Below are 18,415 nucleotides of genomic sequence, written 5' to 3'. Positions count from 1 at the left end.
CTCAGTCCACTGCTTCCACAGGTCCCCCAAGTTCTGGAATCAGTCCTTCTCCACAATCTTCCTGGGGTCCGGACACCTCTTCTCGTTGTGCAGCGTTTTCTGCCACACTTTTTCCTTCCCACAGACTTCCCACTGAGGTGCCTTGATACAGCACTCTGGGAACAGCCTATTCGTTCAGAAATTTCTCTCTGTGTCTTACCCTCTTGCTTGAGGGTGTCAATGATGGCCTTCTGGACAGCAGTCAGGTCGGTCTTACCCATGATTGCGGTTTTGAGTAATGAACCAGGCTGGGAGTTTTTAAAAGCCTCAGGAATCTTTTGCAGGTGTTTAGAGTTAATTAGTTGATTCAGATGATGAGGTTAATAGCTCGTTTAGAGAACCTTTTCATGATATGCTACTTTTTTGAGATAGGAATTTTGGGTTTTCATGAGCTGTATGCCAAAATCATCAATATTAAAACAATAAAAGGCTTGAACTACTTCAGTTGTGTGTAATGAATCTAAACTATATGAAAGTCTAATGTTTATCAATACATTACAGAAAATAATGAACTTTATCACAATATGCAATTTTTTTGAGAAGGACCTGAAGAATCCCTTTATAGTAAACAGGGGCGTTGCTAGGATCCTAAAAGATCTGGGGCACCAATGGGTATTGGGTGGGAAGGAGCTGCGGCGCGCGCAGTATGCCGTGGCAAAAAAATGGGTGTGGCCATGCAGGGAGTGGGCGTGGCCTTGGGTGGGAACAAGTTACATGAACTTAACAGCGGTGTAACCTAATAATAATGGGCCTGCCCAGAAAAATGTTGGATGGAGCCCCTAGCCTTTAATTAGATAGATTACTATCAGTATAGGCATAGAATAAAGATGCATACACACATTCAATTTTGATTGGTCAATCACTGACCAATTTTACCACTGCATGTAGTACGAGGGCCAAGAGACTTTGAATACTGTGAACAGAGCTGAGCTCTCATAATACCTAGAAGTAGTAAAATTGGCTATTCATAATTGTATGTGTGTACCAGGCATTACAGCCAATACTGCACATACAATACAGCTAGTTTACAATCAGTACAGGCACAGAGCAACACCTTATACTGTACATACTGGAGGTAACAGATCAGTACACACTGCAGCTAGTTTACAATCAGTACAGGCACAGAGCAACATCTTATACTGTACATACTGGAGGTAACAGATCAACACACACTGCAGCTAGTTTAATATCAGTAAAGGCACAGAGTAACTGCTTATACTATACATACTGTGGGTAGCAGAGATCAGCACACGCTGCAGCTACTTTACTATCCTTACAGGCACAGAGTAACCTTATACTGTACATACTGGGGTAGCAGAGATCAGCACACACTGCAGCTAGTTTACTATCCCTACAGGCACAGAGCAACAACTTATAGTGAACATATCGGAGGTAGCAGAGCAGCACACACTGCCGCTATCGATAAAACAATAAATATATATATATATATAGAGAGAGAGAGAGAGTATACAGATAATTCCTCCCCAATACGTATTAAATATACAAAAACAGTCCATCCGGGGATTTTAAAGGAACAGCATCAGTCTCTTTAATTCTTCATAAATATTACATATACTTGATTGCAGTCATATGAGTAAGACATCCAATACCAGAACCATAATATGCCTGACACGTGTTTCACAGCCAGATGCCGCTTCCTCAGAGGCAAACAAGTGCGTTCAATCAATCACGAATGAACAATCTGAACACAAGGGGACGGGAAAAAAAATTTGACCACAATCTGAGATGCTGTCCAAAGTGCAGGCAATGCGCCAAATACATCTGTCCGCGACGGGTCCAGCGCTGCACTTTTCACCAGTAAATGCACGTAATAACAGACAGCCTTTCACCAGTAAATTTGAAGAAATGTAAAGATATGAAACCGAGAGCCCAATATAGTGCAGTACGTCTTGGCAATTGAAACAAGACAAAACAACAACGAGTAATATACTCACAAGTCTGGGTTACCACTAAGGCAACCACTGGAGATGCAGGTGGGGAGAATTATAACCTGACCCCACTCAGGTTTAAGAAGTCGCTCTCTGTAGACAGGAAAAAAAAAAACGGGGATACACCCCTCCACCAAGGGTCGACTAGATCAATGGAGAATGAGAAGTAACAGAGGCGCCAATTTAGAGTAAAATATTTAAAAACAATTTAAAAGGAGGGGGGTTGGTGGTTACCACCCTCAAGTATAAAGTGACCAGCCAATGAGTCTTATATAAGTAGACAATATAATTTATTTTAGAATCTCCAGGCAAGCAATGCGTTTCACGGGTCAAAAGCCCGCTTCATCAGGCAATCAATTTTGGAGATACACACGACTGTGTCATTCAAAAGTGAAGCGCCAACTGTTAGCGGTTAACAGTTGGCGCTTCACTTTTGAATGACACAGTCGTGTGTATCTCCAAAATTGATTGCCTGATGAAGCGGGCTTTTGACCCGTGAAACGCGTTGCTTGCCTGGAGATTCTAAAATAAATTATATTGTCTACTTATATAAGACTCATTGGCTGGTCACTTTATACTTGAGGGTGGTAACCACCAACCCCCCTCCTTTTAAATTGTTTTTAAATATTTTACTCTAAATTGGCGCCTCTGTTACTTCTCATTCTCCATTTCACCAGTAAATGCACATAAGGGACTGCCTTTCACCAGTAAATGTACATAAGAGACAGCTTTTCACCAGTTAATGCACATAATGACAGACAGTGTTTCCCCAGTAAATGCATGTAATGACAGACAGCCTTTCCCCAGTAAATGCACATAAGAGACAGCTTTTCACCAGTAAATGCACGTAATGACAGACAGCCTTTCACCACTAAATGCACATAAGAGACAGCGTTTCACCAGTTAATGCACATAATGACTGACTGCATTTCCCCAGTAAATGCACATAAGAGACAGATTTCCAACAGTTAATGCACATAATGACAGACTGCGTTTCCCCAGTAAATGCACATAATGACAGACAGCCAGTGTCCCCAGTTTAGGTAGCCAGGTGTATAGATGTCCCCAGTATATGTAGCCAGGCATATAGCTGTCCCCAGTATATGTAGTCAGGCTAGTGATGGTGGTCTGGGGCCCCCAGGGGCACCTCAGGCCTGGCTGGTGGTGGTCTGGAGGCCTCAGGCCTCGCTGGTGGTGGTGGGCTGGGGAGCCCCCAGGGCAGCTCAGATCTGGCTGGTGGTGGGAAGGCCTCAGGCATGGCTTTTGGTGGTGGGCTGGGGCCCCCCAGGGCAGCTCAGGCCTGGCTGGTGGTGGTGGGCTGGGGAGCCCCCAGGGCAGCTCAGGTCTGGCTGGTGGTGGGAAGGCCTCAGGCCTGGCTGGTGGTGGTGGGCTGGGGCCCCCCCTGGGCAGCTCAGGCCTGGCTGGTGGTGGTGGGCTGGGGGCCACAGGGCAGCTCAGGCCTGGCTGGTGGTGGGAAGGCCTCAGGCTGGGCTGGTGGTGGTGGGCTGGGGGCCCCAGGACAGCTCAGGCCTGGCTGGTGGTGGTAGGCTGGGGAGCCCCCAGGGCAGCTCAGGCCTGGCTGGTGGTGGTGGGCTGGGGGCCCCAGGGCAGCTCAGGCCTGGCTGGTGGTGGAAAGGCCTCAGGCCTGGCTGGTGGTGGTGGGCTGGGGCCCCCCAGGGCAGCTCAGGCCTGGCTGGTGGTTGTGGACTGGGGGCCACAGGGCAGCTCAGGCCTGGCTGGTGGTTGTGGACTGGGGGCCACAGGGCAGCTCAGACTTGGCTGGTGGTGGGAAGGCCTCAGGCCTGGCTGGTGGTGGTACGTTTCATGTGCTGTCCGTGGGTGCCTGGGTGGGTGTGAATAGCTTTGCTTCAGCGGCAACTTGCTGAAGCTGCCTGAGCAGGCGGGCCAGGCGAGGGGAGCACGCTGCAAGTGTCACATGACGCCGGACGTCGTCACGTGACACAAATTTATACGCCATCAATGCGTACCCTTGCAGGCCGCTCTCGCTCATGGCTGCCAGCCAGCATGGATGTATATGACCCGGGCCGGCGGGGCGGTGACTGATCGGCGATCAGTGATCGCTGGTGGTGAGTGACAGTCAGAGCCAGGCCCTCCTCCTGTCCAGACAGTCCTTGTGTGAAGTAACTTGCGGCGGGGCGTGGTGCTGCCCCTGCTTCCAACACACAGCCCCCGGGCCCCCCCCCCCCCCGCCTCTTCAGGGGCTAGGCCCGGTCGCAACGGCGACCTCTGCCACCACGGGCCCTACGCCCATGCCTGTATAGTTGCCACCAGTATGGGTTAGATAGGTAGGTGCCCCCAGTATAGGTTAGATAGGTAGGTTGCCTGCAGTATAAGTTAGATAGGTAGGGGCCTGCAGTATAGATTAGATAGGTAGGTGAGTGCAGTATAGGTTAGATAGGTAGGTGCCTGCAGTATAGGTTACATAGGTAGGTGCCAGTATAGGTTAGATAGGTATGTGCCTGCAGTATAGGTTAGATAGGTAAGTGCCAGTATAGGTTAGATAGGTGTATGCAGTATGGGTTAGATAGGTAGGTTAGTGCAGTATAGGTAAAATAGGTAGGTGAGTGCACTATAGGTTAGATAGGTAGGTGTCTGCAGTATAGGTTAGCTAGGTAGGTTCCCACAGTATAGGTTAGATAGGTAGGTTCCCCCAGTATAGGTTAGATAGGTAGGTTCCCGCAGTATAGGTTAGATAGGTAGGTTCCCGCAGTATAGTGTAGACAGGTAGGTTCCCGCAGTACAGGTTAGATAGGTAGGTTCCCGCAGTATAGGTTAGATAGGTATGTTCCCCCAGTAAAGGTTAGATAGGTAGATTCCCCGGTATAGGTTAGATAGGTAGGTTCCCGCAGTATAGGTTAGATAGGTAGGTTCCCGCAGTATAGGTTAGATAGGTGGGTTCCTGCAGTATAGGTTAGATCGGTAGGTTCCCGCAGTATAGGTTAGATAGATATGTGCGGAGGGAGAGCGGACATAGCAGTTATAACTCACCTTCCACCGCCGATCCCGCACAGCTTCAATGTCCTTCCTTTCCCGGCATCTGTCTCATTAGTAACAATGCTCCCTGTGATGACATGTGGTACGTCATCACAGGGGGCGCTGTTACCATGCAACAGACGCCGGGAGAGGAAAGACATTGAAGCTGCGGGGGATCGGCTGAAGAAGGTGAGTTATAACTGCTCTGTCCACTCCTCCCACTGCTACACCCCCCTCCTGCTGCACAATTCGGCGCCCCGGGCGGTTGCACGTATCGCATGCCCGTAAAAATGGGGCTTCCTGGAACACCCACTCACTGTCCCAAATGTATCAGTGCACCCGACACCTTTTTCCACCTAATGTGGGCCTGCCCGAATGTTGACCTGTATTGGCAACAAGTGAAAGAAATTTTTGAATTACCACATGGGATGCCCAGTTTTATGTGACCCTAAACAATGTCTTCTGAGTATTTTTCCTGATACCTTAACTGATAAATTTACTGATTAATTTTTGCCTCCTTTCGTTCCCCCTTGTTCTTATTTCTGTCCCCCCTTGTGCCTTCTTCTGTCCCCTTTGTGCCTCCTTCTGTCCCCTGTGTGTCTCCTTCTGTCCCCCTGCGCCTCCTTCTTTCCTCCTGTGCTTCCTTTTGTCCCCCTTTGTGCCTTACTCTGTCCCCACCTCTGTCCCCACCTCCTTCTTCCCCACCTTGTGCCTCCTTCTGTCCCCCTGGGTGCCTCCTTCAGTCCCCCTGTGCTACCTTCTGTCCTCTTTTGTGCCTCCTTCTGGCCCTCATGCCTTCTTCTGTCCCCCTGTACCTCTTGCTGTCCCTCTGTGTACCTCCTTCTGTCCTCCTTTGTGTCTCATTCTCTCCCTCGTTCTGCCTCATTCTGTCCCCCTGTGTGCCTCCTTCTGTCCCCTTGTGCCTCCTTATGTCCCCCTTGGCCTCCCTATGTCCCCCATGTGTGCCTTCTTCAGTCCCCCTGTGCCTCCTTCTGTCCCCCATTGTTCCTCTTTCTGTCCCTCTGTGTGGCTCCTTTAGTCCCCCTGTGACTCCTTCTGTCCTCCTTTGTGACTCCTTTTGTCCCCCTTTATGCCTGACTCTCTTGCAGAGGCGCTTGGTCCACCAGACCAACCAGGCATTCACGAGTGCTGTTCCGGGACAGTACATGGGGGGTACCGTGGCCACACCCCCCCCCCCCCCCACCACCAGATGGTGTGTCCATAGGTGTTGAACTGGCTTGAGGTGTCTAAGCCAGTGAGCTCACTTCTACAGCCTGTGGAGTCTGTGGGTTCCGGCAGGCAGAGCAGGGCTATGGGAAAATGGCGTCAGAAGCACTGCACTGGAGACTGTTTGTGTTTCCAGTGCAGGGCTCTGGGCTCCATTTTCCCGTAGCCCTGCTCTGCCTGTCAGTGTGGGAGTTTTGAAGCCGGAGTTGCTGCACAAAGATCATTGGGGGAGCTACTGCGTGCTGGAGGGAGGCCTTCTGCAATGTTTTTTTTCTTATAGGTGCAGGCAGGTATCAGGGCTGTTAAAGGAACAATTGAGAAGGGGGGGGGGAGGGTAGGGGGGAGAGGAGCACTGCCTATGAGTATTTTCTGGTGAAACGATGCCCACATTACATGTATTTTCTGGTGAAATGCTGCCTGTATTGCATACTTTCTGGTGAAATGCTGCCGTATTTACATGCATGTTCTGATGAAACGCTGCTGCAATAAGTGTAAATTCTGGTGAAACACTGCCACATTACGATTATTTTCTGGTGGAACACTGCCGCATCATGATTATTTTCATGGGGGCGCCACAGGTTTTCTCGCCTGGAGTGACAAAATGGCTAGAGGCGCCACTGATTGGTATGGAGGGGGAATAGTAATTAATGCTGCCAGGACTTGTGCAGGAGTAGGGTAAGCTGTATATAGGCTTTATCCTGCGCCCAAGACTTCCGGTGGCCGATTCATAGGTACGCCTGGCGGGTGGTGATGCTGGACTGGCGAAGATGCTGTGGCCTGGCTGGCAGTTGATGCTGATGCCTGGCAGCCAATGATACTAGGCTGGCGTTGATGCTGTTGCCTTGCTGGTAGTGATGCTGGAATAGCGGTGATGTCGTAGGTTGGCTGGTGGTAATGCTGTGGCCTGGCTGGTGATGATGCTGTGGCCTGGCTGTCGGTGAAGTTGTGGTCTGGCTGGCAGTTGATACTGAGCTGGCTAGCGGGGATGCTGAGGCTTGGCAGACGATGATGCTGGGCTAGTGGGGATGCCATGGCATTCATATCTTAAGGCGCCGAGCGGATCAGTCAAAATCAGCCTGCTGACACACTGTACACACGGGGAAACTGTCGGCAGAATGGCCGCACCGCGGGCGGGTCAGACGAACCGTTGTTTGAAGGAATCAGGCGTGTGTACGCGCCTTTACACTCACGTGAAAGGCCCCAATTACCAGGTCCCCCCGCAAGATTTGTGAGGTATGATCAGTGAGCCCAAGCTCACAGGCAGGGACAAGGCCGAAAAAACAGAATAGTTAGATAATAGCAGTACACTCACTAAATATTGGTGCAGACCGTGTGTAGAATGTGTAAGAGGAAGAATCTCCATCGTTCTGTTGCAGAGCAACTGCACATCACTCTTACATGTACAGTTAGATTGCCTAGGGCCTGATCTATGTTCTTTGTTCCTGTCTGCTCCCTCTACATGTACTCTTACCATGGACTTGTTTTGATTACTATTTAACAGCTAATCGGCAGCAATATCCTAGATTTAGTTAAAGTGCATCGCTGGTGTACATAAAAAACATTAATGCTTAAAAGTCAGAATGGCCAAACACATTGCATGTTAAATAAGATTCACTGGAATCTCGTATTAGCTGGGTTTTGGTTCACAGCTGGCAGAGCTACATGCCAGAACCTGGCTGAGATGGAACATTGCCTCAGCTGAACGCCATGGCATTCATGTTGGCAATGACAGACCGGTATTGCCCGGAGCTTTGTTCTGTTCCCAAAAGCATCAATGACATCTTAACATAGCTTTAGCGCATGCCTTCAGGAGTAAGATTCCGGTCAATCGCTACCAAAACCTCCAGACACAGGAACAGCTTTTTCCTCAAGCGGTAGCCATACTTAATGCTGAACCACGTTAGAGCTGCTAGGACTTGAAAGTAATCAGCACAGAACTGAAAATAAACAATTCTCACATTGCTTACTGCCACCATACTTACAATGTCCTTGACTTGTAATATACACACTGTCTGTCCTTGTATTGTTTTTGTTTGTTAAGCAACTGCCAAGACAAATTCCTTGTAGGTGCAAACTTACTTGGCGAAAAATAAATTGATTCTGATTCTGATTCTGAAAGCTATGCACTTGTCCCGGGCACTTGGCTGCTCCCTGCAGTCAAGTGCATGGGACATCCCTCATTCAGAACCACCTAACTTGAGAATGGAGCATTACACTGATTTGGGACCTGGCGCACAATAAAGCCAGGACTTTTAGCTTTCCAAAAATGGTTAGATCTTGGTAGGTGAAGAAAATAGAACTTTAACAAAAAGCTCTCAAATGCTCTTAATATGTAAGTACTATGGATAATTTGTGGCAGTTGCGTAGTTATGGCTTTCTTCTGGCAGCTGCGTAGTTATGGCTTTCTTCTGGCAATTCGACTATGCAATCCATCTGTCTTCAAGTGCCTCCTTATTGTGCATCTTGAAACTGCCACACCACATTTTTTTCAGAGAATCCTGTATTTCTGAAGTTATTTATGGGTTTTTCCTTGCATCCTGAACAACTTTTCTGGCAATTGTGGCTGAAATTTCAGTTGGTCTATCTGACCGTGGTTTGGTTTCAATAGAACCCATCATTTTCCACTTCTTAAAGAGGAACTGTCGTGAAAATCTTAAAATTTAAAACACATACAAATAAGAAGTACATTTCTTCCTGAGTAAAATGAGCCATAAATTACTTTTCTTCTATGTTGCTGTCACTTACAGTAAGTAGTAGAAATCTGACATTACCGACATATTTTGGACTAGCTCATCTTCTCATAGGGGGGTTCTTAGGGTTTTCTTTACTTTTAAAAGCAGTTAGTCAATGGCAGTTGCTCCGTAAAACTGCCAATATAGTGTGCAGCAAGCAGGGAGCCATCCAGCATCTTTGTATAAAACATTTTCAGGGTGTGTATTTATAAAGAATAAAGGCCCTGCTGATAATCCTCTATGGAGGGATGGACTAGCCCAGAATCTGTCGGTAATGTCAGATTTCTACTACCTACTGTAAGTGACAGCAACATAGGAGAAAGGTAATTTATGGCTCATTTTACTCAGGAAGAAATGTACTTCTTATTTGTATGTGTTTTAAATTTTAAGATTTTCACGACAGTTGCTCTTTAATTAGAGATTGAACACTGCTAATTCGCATTCACAATTCCATGGATATTTTTTATATCCCTTTCCTTTTTATAGATTTCATCTACCAATCCTGCAGATCCTTTGACATTTGTTTTGCTTTCCCCATGACTTAGAATCCAAAAAAATCACTGCAGCACTGGATGAAGAATGGAAGGGTCTGTCAGAAGTAGTGGTGTGCGCTATGAGCAGCTAGGAGTTCGTGGCAATTCCTATTCAAAACTTAAATTAGATCGTTCTGCCCGCAGCAAAGGAGGGTTAACTTACCTATGCCGCTACCTATAGCCGTTGCATTCCACCTGCGGTCCACGTAACTCCACTACTTCCTCCTTCAAACCTGGAAGCAGGAAGTAGTGGAGTTACGTGGACCGCGTGTGGAATTCATTGCTATAGTCAGCATAGGTAATTTAACCCCCCTCTGCCGCTTGCAGCGCTATCTAATTCAAATTTTGTTTACGCGTAGCTATGTACTCGGTGCACACACCACTAGTCTGGAGTCCAGAAGCTCATTGACCTTTTATACACATCCATTAATTATAAGCAAACAGATCACAGGGGAAAATGGTTACCCTTAATAGCCATTAAAACCCGTTTATGTCAAGTTGTGTACATGTTGTCAAGCTAAATCACCATGTTAGCTTTTGATCAGAGTCATTTGGGTAGTTTGTGTAGTGATTATGTTTTTAAAAGAGTAAACACAGTTGTTTGACAATAAATGACTCTGCACATCTACTCAGCTAGTTAATTCGAGTGCAGCCTATATTTGAAAGTGCTGCCCGCTGCAGTCCATCATGAATGCGGCAGCCAGAATTATCCTCTCCTCCCATCGCTTCACCATGGCAGCTCCCCTTTGTGAATCCCTCCACTGGCTTCCTATCCAGTCCAGATTCAAGATACTGTGTCTGACCTACAAATCTGTCCACAAAACCTGTCCAACCTACATTTCCAATCTTACGCAGAGGTACACACCTAGCCGCTCACTCCGCTCCTCCAAAGAACTTCACCTGACCGGTCTCCCCCCGCATTACCCAGTCCCATGCACGCCTCCAGGACTTCTCAAGAGCTGCTCCAACACTATGGAACTTCCCACCTCTCCCCATTCGGGCAGCCCCCTCATTCAACATCTTCAGGAAGGTCTTCAAAACTCACCTTTTCACTCTGGCCTACCACCCCTAACTAGTGCTCTAAACCCACAGCTGAACTCTGGTTCCCTACCTTCCATGTCCATACCTCTCCCTCTAGATTGTAAGCCTTCGGGCAGGGTCCTCCTCCTTGTGTCTCCTACCTGTTCACGCACCTCCATTACCGTACACCCATCCTATGGATCTCAGTGAACTCGTCTTGCCTAATCTCCATGCTCCCATCCAGTGACTAAGCATTACCTTGTACTCATACTGTGCTGTGTGATCTGGTTTTTCTTGTATTCCTGTATTCTCATATTGCTGTATGTCACCCCTAAATATTGTCTGTAACCTAAACTAATGTCCAACGCTGTGTAATATGTTGGCGCTTTATAAATACAATAAATAAATAATTTCCTCCTGCTGTACATAAATGTAAGTCCACTAGTGGCTAGCTGCATTCATGTTCATGTGTATCAGTTTGCATTTAATGTGTTTAGATTAGGGATTAGTGCATAGTGGCATTTGATTTGTATTCAAGGTGTAAGAAGTCCAGACACACGCACACACACTTAATTTTACTTTTTCACTCTTGCCTTATATAACCACTGAAACCACTTCTGTATTCAGTAAAAAATAGAAGGTGCACTTATGTTCAGGGCTGTGGAGTCAGAGTCGTGGAGTCGGGGCAATTTTGAGTGCCTGGAGTCGGAGTCGGGAAAGAATGCACCGACTCCGACTCCGTCTCCTAATGAATTTAAACTGTAATTAAAATAGAAAATATGATAAAATGTTCTATTTCTCAGATAATAGTCATCATAAGTAATTTATACTGTACATACAGTAATAGCTGTGCTTAGTTCACAAAAATGAAATAAACCAATTAAAATGAGTTACTTGTGCTGCTTCAATAAAGCAGTCTGCGTATTTTTAAAGTCAGATATACATATCTGATTGTGACAGTTTATATGATCTGTACACAGGAATCTCTTATATATGTTACGGCCAGAACCCGAAGTTTGGCCACTTCTAGTTCTGGCCGGCCACTTCGGGTTCTGGCCGGCCAATGCGCGAAGTGGCCGCTGCGCTGCGGCCAATGTTAGAAATGGAATGATTCCTCTGACATTAATGTATCTTCTGGCCGCAGCGCAGCGGCCAAACGTATAACAACTTAGTTCATTTAATGCAATTCAGCCGGCGGCCTCTCTCGCTCTCTCCTATGGACAGCCGGGCGGGGACACGAGTGTCCCCCCCGGAGTCGTTCGTCGCGGCAGGGGAATCCTGCCGTTCTTGCAGAGCGGGTGCTGGCAGAAGCGATGCCTGCAGCCTCCCCGCTCTGCTTTCCTGGTGCGACGAACGACTCCCGGGGAGACGCGTGTCCCCGCCTGCTGCCCATAAGAGGAGGAGAGAGAGGCAGAGAAAAAGCCGGCGGCTTGAATTGTCACATTGCCGCCGGCTGAATTGCATTAAATGAACTAAGTTGTTATACGTTTGGCCGCTGCGCTGCGGCAAGAAGATACATTAATGTCAGAGGAATCATTCCATTTCTAACATTGGCCGCAGCGCAGCGGCCACTTCGCGCATTGGCCGGCCAGAACCCGAAGTGGCCGGCCAGAACTAGAAGTGGCCAAACTTCGGGTTCTGGCCGTAACATTTATACGAAATAACATCTATGCTGTAAGTATAATGCCTGATGTGTAGCCGTGTCACTAATAGAGATGGTCAATGAGATGGAAATAATTCTGCGTTGATTCTGATTTATGCAAATGTACACACTCTCTTTGCTCATGAAATCAAATAATTTGATATGTTGTTAATATTTGGTTTGGTGACTACAAATTAAATGGTACCTGAGAAGGATGAAAATAAAAGTTGTATACATACCTGGGGCTTCTTCCAGCCCCTTCAGGCTAATCAGTCCCTTGCTGTCCACCTCTACCACCTGGATCTTCTGCTATGAGTCCTGGTAATTCAGCCAGTCAGCGCAGTCCGGCCGCATGCCGCTTCCACAGCCAGGAGCTCTCTGCACCTGCGCAACAGTGCTGCGCAGGTGTAGTACGCTCCTGGCGGCGGAGTGTTTGCATGCGCACTACGCCAGACTGGCTCAAGTACCTGGACTCATAGCAGAAGATCCAGGTGGTGGAGGAGGACAGCGAGGGGCTGATTAGCCTGAAGGGGGCTGGAGGAAGCCCCAGGTATGTATAAAACTTTAATTTCATTTGTCTCAGGTTTACTTTGTTACACAGTAGTACTATACTCTACATATGCACTCTCCACAGAGCTGCAGGGAATCCACTGAGAATGTTGTGCACATTGAACACAGAGGTGTTGTCTATCACACATAAACCTGGTTCAGATTGTGCATGAAGAATGTGTAATAGAGGAAGAATCTTCTTATTCCCCTGCAGAGTACCTGCACATCACTCTTATATGTACCCACAGTTATATTGCCTATGGCCTGATAGATGTTCTTTGTTCCGGTCTGTACCTTTTACAAGTACTCTTACCAAGGACTAGTTTTAGTCTATGACTAAAGGGAATAAATATGGCAGTCTCCATATCCTTCTCACTTCAGTTGTCTTTTAAAATTCCTAAGCGTTGGCAGTTAACCTTCTTAGCGGTATGGACGAGCTCAGCTCGTCCATGACCGCTAGATGGAGCCGCTCAGGCCCTGCTGGGCCGATTTTAACAATTTTTTTTTTAAACACGCAGCTAGCACTTTGCTAGCTGCGTGTGGGGGACGATCGCCGCCGATGCGCCGCTACCCGCCGATGCGCCGCTACCCGTCGCGTAAGCCCCCCCCCCCTCCCGAGACCCCTGCGCAGCCTGACCAATCAGTGCCAGGCAGCGCTGCGGGGTGGATCGGGACTCCCGATGACGTCACGACGTCGATGATGTCATCACGATCGTTACCATGACGATGGGGGAAGCCCTCCAAGAAATCCCGTTCAGAACTAAATTTCCGGATGGGCTAATGCGCCGGAAGCGATCGGAAAGGTGAGTAAGACGCCGCCGTTAGGGGGGAATCATGTAGCTAGCGCTAGGCTAGCTACACGGTTTAAAAAAAAAAATACTGCTGTGCCGCCACCCTGGCGATCTTAATAGAACGCCAGGGTGGTTAAGAGACGAATTTCATGTTACATACTTTCAATCAACAAGATTGTAATATGCAAATTAGAGGAGTCGGAGTCGAGGAGTTGGAGTCGGTGGAATCCTAAACTGAGGAGTCGGAGTCGGTGGATTTTTGGACCGACTCCACAGCCCTGCTTATGTTGCTATTGCAGTTGTTTATAGGACTGAAATGGTTAAAACATGGTAGTATATTAGTATATTTTACAAAATAGATGTATGGTGAATATATATTTCCTGCTCTATTTACATTTCTTTTCATTTCTTCAGACTAACAACGAGCTAGTACATCCCCCTGTAAGTATGATGTGAAATGTGTTTAAACAGCATGCTATGTTACCCTCAATTTGTCCTCTACATTTAGATTCATATATTTCATATTATTTTAACTTGGATTTTTATGTTTTTCATCATTCATCTTACCTTTTTCCTTTCCTTTTTGTCTGCATGAAGCCTAACTCTTCAAAACGTTTGTCATTATGTATTCTGACTCATGCCAACATCCCGGCTTGTGGGTTAGCAGAAGAAAAGAGCACAGCACAAAATTATATAGCTTTGGCTAGATTAGATCATCACAGTAAAAGAGACAGGCAGGAAGCACCAAATGATAATGAAGATTCAAATATAATTTCTTTGGGTGGTCAGACAGATTTTGCTTGTGAAAAAGAGGTCTTCTTATCAGAGTTTAGTGAAGAGAATATGGAAGATAAGCAGTCGACAGATGCAACCTCATTTCAGAACATAAGTGATGATAGTGTCTTTGAAGATACTCATGGCCAAGAAGACAAGGACTATGAAAATGAAAATAGTATGCTGACACTTCTTAATCCATGTGATAAGGAGTTAAAAAAAAGCATGACTCTCTGTAATAAAAGTCAAGAACATATTTTCTTTACAGTCCAAGCCAATGAGGTTAAACAACTAGATTGTCTTTTAAAAGATAGGGGTACTAATTATAATAATGACACAAATGCTGGTGCAGAAAATACAGCTCTACTAGATGAAATGGTCCAAAGAAGATGCATATCATCAGATGCCAGTACAGGAGAAGAATCAATACATGCAGATTGTCAGACAGATATAGTGATTAATGTACAAGTAAGACATATGCTGACACTTGCTGAAGTACATGAGACAACATGTTTGCCTGCTTATCAAATTCCAGTAGAAGGGTATGTTAATGAAGATACAAGTACAAACATTTCAGTTTTAAATAGTTTTGGGGATGATAACCAAAATGTGTTTGAACCTTGGAAAAAAAACCCTGGAAACTGCAATATAGACATTCAAGAATCAGATGAAACAGTCAATGTATACAGAGGTGCTCTTTCTTATGGTAATACAAGTAGGCAACTTGTACTCCAAGAAGGATATGCATTGGTTAATACAGATGTTATTTTATCAGGAACTGGACTTAATGAATATTTTGACTTAGACAAGGATGCAATTTGGCCACAAAACTGGGATCCAAGTTGTACAACAGATTCACGGGACAGATTTTATCTAAAAGAATGCAAAATGCATGAATTCAGCATGGGTGACCAAAACTTAGCCTGGAATTCAGAAACCAGCACTTATGTAGAACACAATAAAGAGAATGTTATCTTGCAAAGTATGGCCATGAATCAGACTTGCAGTAATTACCAGGACATAGATTATAGTCATCAAGCCACTTCTTGTTTGAGAAATTCCAAATTTGCTAGTAGTGAGTGCCCTACTAACCCAAGAGACAATGAAGCCAACAACTCAGATTTATCTGAAGATGAAATTGCTAACCGGAGATATGGATTCATCTACCAGGAATTAGAACATCGCAAAGAGGAGGTATCTGAATTTTCTTAGTCTGTAGATTAGCTTGGTGTATTTGCCTTCTTAAAACAGAAGGGAATCTGCAATAATTCAGCTATAAGTGAACATTTGTGGTTACCCACAATGCACTACTACTGAATATGCAGATTATCCCTTGTCGCCCTTGGTAAGCCAAGCAAGCATCCAGAACCGCTGGTGTATAGCAAGCATATAGCTTTAAATATTACACAGCCACACAACCCACATGTAGACAACCTGTTTCAGACTTTTGGTCCTCATCAGTACATGGCAGGGATTGATAAGGCTGTATGAGATAGGGCTTGGACCAGTGCAACAGAGTAACCAAGCAGCTCAGGGTGACCCAAACTACTAGGAATGTATAGGGGGATAAAAGGAACCAAAAAGCCCTCCTACTTAAAAAAAAGATTAGATTAGAATAGAGTAAACATCATTAATGGTCATGGACCCTCTCCTGCATACTACAGATGAGCAAATAATTAAATACATGTTTTAACACTTTTTGAAATTCACCTATTTAGTTTTAAACATATTTTAATTTTAAAAAGAACCCCCCATTTCCCATCAGCAGCAAGGCTTCCACAAGTAAGAAGCTCTGATGCTTTCTCTCTCTCTCTCTCTGTCTATATATATATATATATATATATATATATATACATACACATAATATATATGTATATATATATATATATATATATATACACATATATATATATATATACATATGTATATATATATATATATTTTTTTTTTTTTATTATTCAGTCAGTTTATTGAGACTCATTGGCAAGTAGGTACGAAGCGATACAATGACACTGGATATGTCAGTTAAAAAAAGAAAAAAAAACATTGTACAAGGTAACTATGCAACATTATCAAATACAAATTGTACAAACATTAACAATAATAAGTCTCACATGCATCCAAATAAACAACAGAACAAGGGTCAACCTAGGGGTCCAAGTTAGAAACTGAAACGGGTAGACCAGCATAATGGATATTCAAAACTATAGCAGTATGAAATCTTGCCATTAAAAAATACAGCAGACATTGAGGCTGGATTCACAGTGGGACGTTGCATTTTGATGCGACGTTCAAGTCGCACCGCAAACTTCCAACACAATGCACCCAAAAAGTCGCAACGCAGCGTTACCGTCGCATACAGCAGATACAGTAAAAAATACAGGCATGGAAAAGTATGCTTCCAAGTCATTACTGAGCATGTGCAAACAGTCCAACGCAGCTAATACCATGTATAACGCACAGCATGCAGTACTTTTACTTAACATGCAGCGTTAGACACCAACGCAACGTGTGCACTGTGAACGGGGTATTGATTTTTCATTGCAATGAGTTATTCTGCGTTAAACGCTGTTTTGACGTGCGACTTTAACGTCCCACTGTGAACTTGGCCTAACTCACATAAGATTGTCCCAGGGCTCATGCAGCAACCATAACCTTACTAAGAAACTAAAGGCAAACTCAGACACCTCTATAGAACCTCCAGCCAGACACGGGCCGCCCATGATGCCAAGTGAGACTATATCCTCAGGTGGCAAAAGTGTGGGGGCGGCTCCAGGCACAAACAGAAAGTGAAGTGTGTGCCTGGCCTGCCGCCACCAGCCTACATACCGCCCCCTTTAGCCACCTGGCTGTTCACCTGGAGGCCCCCTGGCTACTACACAAGACCTCAGATCAGTGTCGACCCGCAGCGCTGCATTGAAAGGAGGAAAGTGTCTCCTGCGGTAGCGGTGCATTTACAGGAAGTACCTACTTCCTGTATATGTGCCATTACCAGGGGAACCACTCCTTTCACAGTGAACGGCGGGAGACACTCTCCTTTTTTCAGTGCGGTGCTGTGGGTTGCTTACTGATCTGAGGTCTATAGTAGTGAGGAGGGGGACCTTGATGGACCTGCTATCCTGGAGGAGGTGGGCAGGGAAAGTAGGATAGGCTGGCTATCTACCAGGGGCACCTACCTGACTAGCCTATACTGTGGGTAACTATACTTGGCTAAGCAATACTGTGAGCAACTATACTGGCTACTTATACTGGGGCCAACTATACTGGCTACCTAGTCTGGGTCAACTATACCTAGCTACCTATACTGGGGGCAAGGGCCACCTGCCTTGCTAACCTATACTGGGGCAACTATACTGGCTACCTATACTGGGGGCACCTACCTGGCTAACATATACTGAGGGCGACTATAACTGGCTACTTATACTAAGACAACTATACTGGCTACCTATACTGGGGGCACCTATAATGGCTACCTATACTGGGGCAACTATATTGGTTAACTATACTGGTAGCAACTATACCTGGCTACCTATACTATGGACAACTATACCTGGCTACCTACACTGGGGGCACCTTCAGTGGGATGCGAAAGTTTGGCCAACCTTTTTAAATGTCATGATTTTCCTGTGTAAATCGTTGGTTGTTACGATAAAAAATGTCAAATATATCATATAGGAGACACACAAAGTGATATTTGAGAAGGGAAATTAAGTTTATTGGATTTACAGAAAATGTGCAATAATTGTTTAAACAAAATTAGGCAGATGCATACATTTGGGCATTACAAAAATTAAATGAAATCAACATTTAGTAGATCCTCCTTTTGCAGAAATTACAGCCTCTAAACACTTCCTGTAGATTCCAACGATAGTCTGGATTCTGGTTGAAGGTATTTAGGACCATTCCTCTTTACAAAACATCTCTAGTTCATTCAGGTTTGATGGCTTCCGAGCATGGACTCTTTAACTCAGACCACAGATTTTCAGTTATATTCAGGTCTGGGGACAGAGATGGCCATTCCAGAACATTGTACTTGTTCCTCTGCATGAATGCCTTAGTGGATTTTGAGCAGTGTTTAGCCCTTTCCACTCAGAGTTCTTTCCTAAAGGAAGTCGTTTTTGCTCTGAGTTTTTTTTTTTTTTTTTTTTTTTTTTTAAGAATTGCG

The 18,415-nt window shown here is 45.5% G+C and overlaps 1 protein-coding gene across 5 annotated transcripts in view; it reads left to right on the top strand.

Moving 5' to 3' along the window:
* AMPH (amphiphysin) overlaps positions 1-18,415 on the top strand; it is a 1,183,179-nt gene that overhangs the window by 711,424 nt on the left and 453,340 nt on the right. For 3 of the 5 annotated variants that reach the window (XM_068236417.1, XM_068236416.1, XM_068236418.1), the window contains 2 exons: positions 13,891-13,917; positions 14,074-15,444. The exons of 1 other annotated variant lie outside the window; for it this stretch is intronic. In XM_068236417.1, the coding sequence (XP_068092518.1) occupies positions 13,891-13,917; positions 14,074-15,444 (1,398 nt within the window). The remainder of the gene's footprint in view (positions 1-13,890; positions 13,918-14,073; positions 15,445-18,415) is intronic. One more of the 5 variants, XM_068236419.1, reaches the window with a different exon arrangement.

The sequence above is a fragment of the Hyperolius riggenbachi genome, chromosome 5 (genome assembly GCF_040937935.1).
Source record: "Hyperolius riggenbachi isolate aHypRig1 chromosome 5, aHypRig1.pri, whole genome shotgun sequence".
Taxonomy (NCBI): domain Eukaryota; kingdom Metazoa; phylum Chordata; class Amphibia; order Anura; family Hyperoliidae; genus Hyperolius; species Hyperolius riggenbachi.
This window is presented reverse-complemented; position numbering and strand designations above follow the sequence as displayed.